The sequence below is a fragment of the Pogonomyrmex barbatus genome, unplaced genomic scaffold, assembly GCF_055798465.1.
Source record: "Pogonomyrmex barbatus isolate J1 unplaced genomic scaffold, ASM5579846v1 scaffold80, whole genome shotgun sequence".
Lineage (NCBI taxonomy): Eukaryota > Metazoa > Arthropoda > Insecta > Hymenoptera > Formicidae > Pogonomyrmex > Pogonomyrmex barbatus.
Genome location: NW_028297183.1, coordinates 259 through 12,036, shown reverse-complemented (window position 1 = coordinate 12,036; position 11,778 = coordinate 259). Strand labels below are relative to the sequence as shown.

The window sequence follows — 11,778 nt, the reverse complement described above, 5'->3', positions numbered from 1 at the left end:
GATATAAAAACAATATGGAAAGGTCATTGGAAGAATTAACAAGTTCTCCGTTATGGGATTCAATCTCTCATCTATCAGTGAACGTGGCGGTGTATTTTATAAAGAGACACTATACCTCAACTCCCCATTTTCCGATTCCTCGTCCAAGAGTTAAGGGACGCTACAATTCGACTCTCTGCTTCTCCGCTCCTTCTGAGAGAGCGGAAATAATTCTGGAAGCGTGCACATATTATCATTATAGAGGACACGCATACAATATATTACTACCTCTCTCGCGGCAAAAAGTAGCAGAGATAATTCCAAGAAGCGAGGATAATCATATATGATTGTTCTATTCCCATCAATCTCCGGACATGTCGGAAATACAACGCTTTGTATACTGGCTTCGAGTTAAAGCAGCTATAGAGAAAAGAAAAAAAGAAAGTAAAAAAATGTAAAATTGTTTTGATGAGACAGTACAACAATTTAAAAGAATCAAGATTTTGCAATATGGAACACCTAGAGCGAGTGGAACGCGAGCTGCTGGAGCAGTGCAGCCAAGTCGCTACTTTGGTGGAGTGTTTCGCGTGGTTGCAACGATGTGAGGAGTGCATCGAACAACTCGAGGAACTTAGCCGTGTTAAGCATCCTCGACTCACCGTTGCAAATAGACAATCTGTGGTGGCGAGGATCGCGCGACTCGCGGGTGCAAAAGTACAACTAGAAAGACGTTTCGTGCACGTTGGCGGTGAGTACGCGAGCACCAGTAGAGACAATGGATCTCTCGTTTGGCGAGAAATCGATACGGCATTTGAAAGCTGTATATTGACTGGTGCGGTGATCAATGTGGACTATATCGAGCCGCGACAATTTTTAGAAGACACTGGTGTAGTGCTCGAGCGAGTGCGAGACATTGTACAAAGACACGATAGTGTGAAAGTGAACACTGCATTTAACGGCGAATTTGTGACGGGCGATAAACGCGCGAACAAAAATATAAATACTAAAAATAGTGAACTCTTTCGAGTGTCAAATTTGGACGAGTGGTACAAGCAGTACGTTATCGAACCCACGTTGGCGTCGCTCGAAGAATTCCAAGAACGCGACAGTGGATGGGCGTTGTCGCGAATTCTAAATTTGACTGTAAACGTGAACAAATATAATTCAATGCACGCGGGATGTTACATCGAATTACCGCGGGAAATTATGTTAAAGCGAGCGGTGATCAATGTACGATCCAATGACAATGCGTGTTTTGCGTGGTCGGTGGTCGCGGTTCTGCATCCGACTGAAAGAAATACAAATCGGGAATAGTCGTACCCGCATTATACGGTGTTAAATTTGCAAGACATTACGTTTCCGATGACGTTGAACCAAATTAAGAAGTTCGAACATCTCAACGACATCTCAATCAACGTCTACGGTATCAGGAAAAGGAGATTCTCCCGATACGGCTGACATCAAGGAAGATGGAGAAGCATGCAAATCTATTGTACGTGCAGGATCCGCATGACGACAACGCGGGGCACTTTGCGTACATCAAAGATCTGTCCCGCCTTGTGAGCTCGCAAATAAACAAGAAGAAATGCAAGAAATACTTTTGCGACCGGTATGTATTTTAACAAATTTTATTATTTCTCTTATAAAATTGTTTATTAAAAAATCATATTTTCCGTTTGCAGATGTCTACATTACTTCAGTTCGTCTGAAAGATTGCAGTCACATACAACGGACTGCGAAAAGATGAACGATTGCGCCATCCGACTGCCGAGCGAGGACGACAAGTGGCTCGAATTCAAGAACCACACGAACGACTTCCATTCATCATTTACGCGGACTTGGAGTGCGTACTACGGCGAACGGAACCGGCAGAGAAGGAAGACGCATCGTACACCTACCAGCAGCACGAGGCATATTTAGTATCGGATACTACGTGCGATGCTCGTACGACGACGCGTTATATCGTCGGTATATCGATTTCGTCGCGACGAAGATTGCGTTGCGTGGTTCGTTCGGCAACTCGAAGATTTGGCGCATCAAGTAAAAATTCTGTTATCCGCGAATGTCCCCATGGAAACGTTGTCGAGAGAGCAGTGGGAGGCATATCGTAGCGCGACGCGTTGTCACATTTGCGAGAAATCATTTGCGTCGGACGACACGCGGGTACGCGATCATTGCCATCTTACCGGTCGTTACCGTGGTCCCGCGCACTCAAATTGTAATCTAAATTATAAAGATTCATATTGCATTCCCATAGTATTTCACAACTTATCCGGTTATGACGCGCACTTTATCATCACGGAAATAGCTACGGCGTTCGAAGGCAGGATCGACGTGCTGCCGATAACAAAAGAAAAATATATTTCGTTTACAAAACACGTTAAAGATACCACCGAGAGATTCACGAAATTGCGTACGCTTGCGGTTTATAGATTCGTACAAATTTTTAAATACCAGCCTTGATAAATTGGCATCTTTTCTAACGAAAGAAAAATTAAAAATTTTACGTTCCGAATTTTCCACGGTCTCAAACGAAAATTTTGATTTGTTGACGCGCAAAGGTGTCTTTCCGTACGAATACGTGGATCGCGCGGACAAGCTGCAGGACACGCACCTACCACCGCGCGAATCGTTCTATAGCTCGTTGACCGGTGACACGGTGTCGGTGAACGATTACGTGCACCTCGCGAACGTCTGGCAGCGGTTCTCCATCCGAACGCTCGGCGAATACAGCGATCTATATCTCAAGACCGATGTCTTGTTATTGGCCGACGTTTTCGAAAATTTCCGCGAAAGTTGCGTCGCGAGTTATGGACTCGATCCCGCGCATTACTACACATTGCCAGGTTTCACGTGGGACGCCATGTTGAAACATACGCGCGTAAAATTTGAGTTGCTCACCGACATCAATATGGTTATGTTTATCGAACGCGGTATACGCGGCAGTCTCAATCAATGTTCCGGTAGCGTATACGCGCAGGCCAATAACAAGTACATGCGTTCGTACCACCCGTCGAAACCGTCATCATACCTTATGTACTTTGACGTAAATAATCTGTACGGATGGGCGATGTGTCAACCGCTGCCCTATGCCGAATTTCGATGGATGGAAGACATTGAGAACTTTGACGCGAGCGCGATCGCTCCGGATTCGTCTACGTCTACTACGGGTTATATTCTCGAGGTCGATCTCGAGTATCCGCATCATTTACACTATCGACACACTGACCTACCTTTCTGTCCGACGCGCCATAAACTACCCGGCACGCGGCAGGATAAACTTCTCGCGACGTTATACGATAAGAAGCGGTACGTCATCCATTATCGCAACCTGCAGCAATGTACGCGCCATGGTATCGCTTCGTATCGCAAAGATATATCGCGTACTACAATTTGCTCAATCCGCCTGGCTCCGCGATTACATCGAACTCAATACACACTTTAGAACATACGCGAAAAATGATTTTGAGAAAAATTTGTACAAATTAATGAACAACGCGGTATTCGGTAAAACAATGGAAAATGTGCGCAATTACGTCGACGTTAAACTTTTGGCCAAATGAGACGGACGGTATGGCGCGGAGGCAATGATCGCGAAACCAAATTTCCACAGCCGCAGCGTCTTTGCAGAAAACTTAATCACCGTCGAACTGCGTAAACTCGAGGTAAAATTCAACAAGCCGATTTACGTGGGTATGTGTATACTCGACATATCGAAAATCTGCTTGTACGAATTTCACCACGAATACATGTCACCGTTGTATCGCGAGAAATGTAAGATCATGTACACCGACACGGACAGTCTCGTACCACATCGAGTGCGATGATGCGTACGAGGCGATGAAACGCGATATCGCTAGATTCGATACGAGATTATCCGATGGACAACGCGTACGAGATGCCTCTCGCGAATAAAAAAGTACTCGGTCTAATGAAGGATGAGAATAACGGTGCGATAATGACGGAATTCGTCGGACTCAGAGCGAAGATGTACGCGGTGAGGGTGGACGGCAGAAAAGACATTAAAAAGGTGAAAGGTGTAAAGAATAATGTCGTAACGCGAACAATAACGTTCGACGATTATACGCGGTGCTTGAACGAAGAGATCGAAATGACTCGTCGCCAGTCGTGTATAAGATCCAAGCTACACCAAATATACACGGTGTCCGAGTCGAAAATCGCTCTGAGTCCGTACGACGACAAACGATACATCGTACCGGATTCGACGGAGACGTTACCGTGGGGACATTGGCGGATTCCATTGTAATATATACATGTTTATACAATGTACATATATTTTTATATTTTTTATATAGTTTATATGTATGCACGTATGTATGTACGTACCTATGTATCATATCTATGTATGTATGAACGTATGTATTCTTGTAGTTTTATACGATACTGTTATATATGTAGTATAGATGTATGTATTTTTTGTAGTTTTTATATGTAGTTTTTACAATAAAATTTAGTTGTTCAAATTTATTTTATATATAATTTATAATAGCAACCAAGATCCTGCTTGCTGAGGAATTAGCTTTAATTCTCTCTTCGATTTATTTAATGTATACTCGGCTTAATACATATATTGTTTATAATACATGCAGTTTTACATATGTTCTCGTAAGTTACATATATGTATAGTTTAAAAAATGTAATGGGAGAAAAAAATAATAAAAACTCTTTGTGTACATGTATACAGTGTATATTTATTTTTTTAATACATTATAAAAAGAAGAAAAATGAATTAAATCACACTGCTTTTGTTTATCCATGAGTTATGCGATCTATCGAATCCCAGCCACTTGACGTAAACCTTGTTTCCCTTCTTGCGTAGTACTTTCTCCACGAGATACACGTCCGGATGAGTCGCGCGATGCAATTCGTGCTCGTAGAACGCGCCCGCGACCGATTTTCCGCGATAATCCTCGAGCAGATAAGTTATGGAATTAGTACGTTGCACTTTAACGATCTTAAACACCTCGGTGGTCCAATTTGACGTGTAACCTTTTTCGAAAATTGTCTTGTACTTGCTCACGTGTATCGATTCGCCTACTTTGAATTTTGCTGGACCTGCGATCTTTATCGCGCTGTATACCGTACCCAAGAGTCTTTTGGCGATCGCGGGAGTTACGTCAACGGGTTGCATGCCGATAGTGCGATGCTTGCGCGCGTTGTAATCTGACACGAGACGCGGTAGCGCGTCGACCCACTTGTAAGTGCCATTGAGTGTAAACATCTTCCACATGTCGTTCTTAAGCGTGCGATTGAATCGCTCGACGATCGATGCCTTCAACACCGTATACGTGGAATAATGATTAACGTTGTGTTTTTTCAAGAGTTGTTGCACATCGGCATTGTAAAATTCCTTTCCCATATCCGTTTGCAAGTTTCTCGGGCATCTTCCGCTCTCTCGAATTATCTTAGCGATAGCGTTAGCCGTCTCGCTTCCGACCTTGCTCTTGAGCGGTACGGCCTAGGCGTACTTGCTCAACGCATCGATGACGGTGAGTATGTAGTGATGACCTCTGTTGAAACTCGAGTACGGACGCATCTCGACGATGTCCGCCTGCCACAGATCGTCGTATCCCCGAATTATGACACGTCTTCGTGGAAAATTTCTCCTCGCCGGAGCGTGCAATTCCTCAACGAGTCGTCGCCTCTCGGAGCTAACATTTTTTTCACGTCCATCGGATCGCATGTTCCAACGATATTTAATAGTAAATAAAATATACAATTTAAAATTGTTTTTTTCTTCACTGACGTTAATCGACTGGCTCGTTTCGTCGATACGCGATTAATTTATAATAATGCCGGCTTCGCGAAGTTCCTCGATGATCGACAGCATCTCGTTGTCGTGAGCGTTGTTACCAGCTCGGTGCGAAGCGTCGAGCAATCGGAGTCGATCCACCAGTTCGTTGGGATCGTCCCAATGCACGTAATCGATCTTGTTGTCGTTTAACTTCATGGCGGCTGGTATATTGCTCACGCCTGCACCCTTTTTACGCTCGCTACTTCCATACGTAGATACGAGCGGAGCGATGATGTTAATATACTTGGATCTCCTATTGCCCTTGATGGGATTATGGGCGCTGTGACCACGTCTATGAGCATTTGTTGTTAACAATATACTTTTATACATTTGTTTATCATCCTCGGTAAAAACCGCGTCATCGGGAAGTCTCTTGAAGATCAATTCGTACAATCCTGGTGTACCATTGTATCTCACATTGTCTATGATTATGGAGTCATTTTTGTCAACGTCAAATTTCTTGTCACCAAGCATCGCACCACTGTTTTTATCGAAATAAACACCGTATACGCGATCAAATGTATCGTTTTTTCCATTATCATCGAGAAGAGGACTTACGTACTTTTGCCCTAATGGTCCCAGCTGATTATGCAACGCTTCTCGACCTTGTTGCGTTTGCAGACTCTGTTTGATGGTTGTTTCGAATGACGGTTCACTGGCGTCTTTTGTTTCGAAAACATCTTCCTTTTGCAGGAACAGCGGTGGTTCTTTCGGTGGATGGAACCATCTTTCGATGGTTGTATCGGTGTAGACTCGAACACGAGTGAATCTGACGCGGCTTTCAATTCTTTCGTTGTACGTTGTTTTTTAGACTGCGGCGTTAATTTCAACCATCCAACATCCGTCCAATATGAATCCTTGTCAGTAGTAGTAGTAATATCATTATCGTTGTCGTTATCGCTGTCTTCACGTTTTTATTTTTTCTTAATACCGAGATCCTTTGCTTCTCTTTCAATCGATTGAGATTCCTCGGTTTTATCAACAATCTGTTTTAGAGGTTCGACGATGGGCTTGAAGCGTTTCTCCAACGCTGTATCTTCAGCTATTTTACCAATTTTTAAAGCGCGATATTTTTTGCGAATCGAATCGCTCGTTTTCGCAATCTGTTTCGCTATTTTCTCGCGATCTTTGGTGTTATCCATGTTGCCTGCTCCACGTATCGACATCGATTAATCACGTTACGGTACCGCGAACGTATTAAATTCCTTTCTGTATCGCCCATTGATAAGCGGACTGTCCTTATCTATCACTAGAAATCCATACTCGCGCTGCCAACAATCGCGGCATAACGCACAGAATTCATCGTATGACATGTCGGTATTCACGTGATCGTTGTAAACATGTTTCAAGTTGGTACCATCCTGTTTGAACAGAATCAGCAGGTTCGCGTATCAGATGTTTAGGTATCCTCGCATATGTCTGACAGAGATAGAAGCAATCGACGTTCGAGTGGCGGCCCATCGAAAAGTATTCTCTCACAGCATCTTGCTTATCGCACGCAACGTCATCGAAGACGAAGATCGAATTGGGACGTGCCTCGCTCGGTGGAATGACGTCACTGTTGTTGGAGAACGTAAAGTAGCCGATTTCTTCTATCGATGTTAGTAAATTTTCCAAGTATCGATATTTCGGTTGTTGCAGTGATTTCGAGTATACGTACACGTTTTCGAAACGTACACCGTGCGGACTCTCGAGCAAGCTTATGAGAACGTTGGTTTTACCACAATTCGACGGCCCGCAAATGATGGCGCGTATAGTACTCGGTAACATTTCACCGTGCTTGCGCTCCGTCGTGATGACGCTCCCATCATTCGCGCTCTCTCGTCACAGTTCGCGACGCGTATCGTCAGCGGCTGCCGTACAAATTTCATGTTCGCACTGCGTTATCTAGGCTTCGATCGAACGCCTATTTATAGGCGCGCGAAACCACGAATCGCTCAGTAGCAAAAATGTATCTCGCGCTGTCGCATCCCTCCGATATTCGGGATTTGAGCGCTGAGCAGTTGCAATATATACCGAAGGTCGTACTGTTACGCGTGTGCGGTAATTATATCGATCACGTGTACGACAAGCTTCCGGACTATATAAAGGCGGATTTGGAGGTTCAAACCTATCGTCGCTGCGTCGAGCATTATAATCAATCGAGGGATCGAGATCATATAGACGGTCCTGCACCGAAGATAAAGGATTGTGGCCTATGCCAGCAGCAGCGTCAAACGAAGGCTATATTGGAGGTCTGCTCAATCGTGCGATAAATGCGCTTCCTTTCGAACTACATATCCCCGGCTATCAGTTTTGCGGTCCGGGTACTCGGCTGAAAAAACGATTAGCCAGAGGTGAAACGGGCATAAATCCACTGGACGCGGCGTGCCGTGAACACGACATTGCGTATTCTCAGAGCAATGATCTCACCGACAGACACGCGGCGGACAAGGTACTCGCCGATAAAGCCTTAGGACGCGTCATCGCGAGAGATTCGGCTCTGAGCGAGAAAGCTGCAGCTGCAGCCGTTTGGGCAGCGATGAAAGCCAAGACCAAGATTGGCATGGGTATGAAGGTGAAGAAAAAAACCTGCAAAAAAAAGAAACGAATACTTCCAACGGCGAAACGAGGTAGTGTGTTACCGATTTTGCCAATTTTGGGCGCTCTCGGGTCCTTAATCGGCGGAGCGGCCAGCGTGGCGAAAGCGATAAACGACAGGAAAGTCGCGCAACGTCTACTCGAGGAACTGCAACGTCACGCAATGGAAACGCGCAGACAGGGACTGTATCTCGCTCCGTACAAATACGGACGAGGACTGTATCTCGCCCCATACAAAGGCGGACGAGGCGTCTCTGCGAAAAAAAGAAAAAACAGCGAAAAAAAGAAAAAAAGAAAAAAAACGCCAAAGAGAAGATAAAAATACCTACGGGTGTAACCACCAATGTACAATTGGACCAGCTGGCGAAGCGTATGCGCGTACCGTACTTTAGAGGTGTTTTCATGCGTGACGCATTACCGATTAGCGGCGCGCGTCGAAATGAAAATGGTATCGTAAATCTGGACGACACGACGGGCCCCGGTACTCATTGGGTAGCGTACGCAAAGAGAAACAATCGCGTTGTGTACTTTGACAGTTTTGGTAATCGACCGCCCAAGGAACTGATACGATATTTCGGAGATGATGCTACGATAGAGTACAATCGAACGTCCTATCAGACGTACGATCAGAGCGTCTGCGGACAGCTGTGCTTGTGGTTTCTTCTCCAAAACGGTCGACGCGCGTGAATTTATAAAGTCCGACAAAATGTCGCGGCGTCTCAGTATTCGTCGAACGCTTTTTCCATCATGTCGCTGACGCTTACGCTGAGCGGGAAGAGCAGCGTTCTCGCGACAAATTACTCTCCAGCCATAGATTTGAGCGACGATGACTACGAGCTTGGTCTAACAATTTTGGAGACTTATCACACGATACCGAATGTAAACGCTTCGAACAATACATTTTATTTTGGCAAAGACGATGCAGAAATTACGATTCCCGAGGGGTCGTATGAACTGCATGCCATAAATGAATTTTTGAAACGTGAGATTTTACGGAAACGTCCGCGACGCGACGCGCCCGCGGGTAACGCTGGTGACACCGCGCGCGGCGATGACGAGATTGGAGAATACCCGATAGTGCTCCGCGCAAATTACAACACGATGAGGTGTGAGATTAAATGCGCTTACAGAATAAACTTTAACAAGCCTCATAACATTGGATCGCTGCTGGTTTCTCGAGGCGTATACTGCAACCGCGAAGGTGGCACGATTCGGACGTGTCGATCAACATAATGAACGTAAACATTATCCGTGTAGAGTGCAACGTGACCGCGGGCGCATACAGCAACGACAAAAGTGTGCACACGATACACGAATTTTCACCGAGCGTGCCGCCAGGATATAAGATATCAGAAAGGCCGATGCAGATCATTTATCTGCCAGTCATCGTACGGAGCATTACGGAGCTAACGATACGCATTGTTGACCAGAACGGACGATTGCTCGATTTCAGAGGAGAAGAAATCACTATCAGATTGCACGTACGACGGCGACAGCGATAACGCGAGCGCGACATTTGGGATGCTCGTGTTGAACAAAGCGAAGCACGCGCAGAGACGCATCTTTTATAAAGAAAACACCAATCGACAATACTCGCTCATCCGGTTGCATCAAAAAGAGAAAGAAACTCAACGCATCGAACGTTAAATTTTTACAAGTTTTAGGATTCGCGGTGCGCAACTTGTGAAATGACTGATATCCTAAGCATCGAAGACGAGCCAATCTTCGACGATCGCATCGTCAAGATTGAGACTCATGCGTACAACCCGTTTGCCAATACGACGTTCGGGTACAGCGATGAGATAAGAATACCTATACAGCAACAGGATCTGTACACATTGCCGTACGAAAGCTTTCTATATATCGAGGGAAAACTAACGAAGAACAGAGTTGTCGAGGGATCTAATGTGGTGCTGGGAAATAATTTTGTCGCGTTCCTTTCGATGAGATTCGATACGAGCTTGATAGTGTGGAGATTGATCGTAACAGAAACGTGGGCGTAACCAGCACGCTCAAACATTACGTAACGACATCATCCGACAGAAGCGTGATTCTGAGGAATGCCGGTTGGGATGCGCATACCAGCGCGGATGGATATTTTAACTTTTGCGTACCTCTCTACGCACTGTTGGGATTTTGCGAGGATTACAGACGCGTGATAATCAACGCTCGTCACGAATTGATCTTGATACGATCTCGTAACGACAACAATTGCCTGATGGGAAATTCGGCGTTGGATCCCGTGATCGACTTATTCAAGATACAATGGCGAATGCCGCACGTGTTATTGAGCGAGATAAAAAAACTATCGATGCTGCGCACTTTGGAGAGCGGACAATACTTGAGCATGGCTTTTCGCTCGTGGGATCTGTACGAGTTTCCGCTGTTACAGCGTACAACCAAGCATTCGTGGGCCATCAAGACCGCTACTCAGCTCGAGAAACCGCGATACGTCATCTTTGCTCTGCAAACAGGTCGCAAAAATGTCATGGCTGAGGACACGAGCCGATTCGACGACTGCAACTTAACCAACGTGAAACTCTATCTGAACTCGGAATGTTATCCGTACGACGATATGCATCTTGATTTCGACAAAAACAGATGGTCCGTGTTGTATGAAACGTACGCGCGTTTCTGCAAGGGTTACTACGGATACGAGTATCTCGAGCCGAGTCTCACCGTCACGTCTTTTCTACATAACGGTCCATTCGTAATCATCGATTGTTCTCGACAAAACGAATCGGTCAAGAGCGCAACCGTGGACGTGAGATTGGAATTTGAGACTAAGGAGAACGTACCGATGAATATCACCGCGTACTGTCTCATTATACACGATCGCGTGGTTCACTACAATCCGTTGACCAATGTTGTACGCAAGATCACCTAAGAGCATCGCTGGCACATGAGAGAGAGAGAGAGACAATAAAATCTACGATACATCGAAATCGACCGCAGTCTCGAAAAATTGCTCGTCATGGTCGTGCCAACGTTCGTAGACCTGCAAGGTTTTCTCGTTGAAGGACAGTTTGTTGTAAAGGAGTTTGCTGCTCTCAGAAAACGGACCGTTCTCTCTCACTATATTTTTGCAAGCCCTATACCATGGCATTTCCTCGCAAGTGCCGACAAGTCTCGCGCACGTTGGGTGATACGTCATCACCATAGACTACGATGGGACGACGGAACGATTCCATACAGCAAAGCTAAGAGTTTTATTACAAAGGCTGTGCATGGAAGGGAAGAAGACGCCAACGACGACGACGACAGCGATGCTGTCGTATATGTCAAGGGACACGAAAAACGACAATGGCTGTGGAATTTGCTTCTGGACGATGAGCGCGTGTACATCGAGACTCTGGATGCTGATTACGAAAACGTAGATTCTCTAAACAATCTGGACGCTGATA

At 45.3% G+C, this 11,778-nt stretch overlaps 1 protein-coding gene across 1 annotated transcript; it reads left to right on the top strand.

Moving 5' to 3' along the window:
* The first annotated feature begins 422 nt into the window (after window positions 1-422).
* Window positions 423-1,422, top strand: LOC112552264 (uncharacterized). Its single transcript, XM_089084397.1, has one exon. The coding sequence runs from the start codon at window positions 448-450 to the stop codon at window positions 1,291-1,293; it is 846 nt and encodes a 281-aa protein (XP_088940523.1). The 5' UTR covers window positions 423-447; the 3' UTR covers window positions 1,294-1,422.
* Window positions 1,423-11,778: the final 10,356 nt, after the last annotated feature.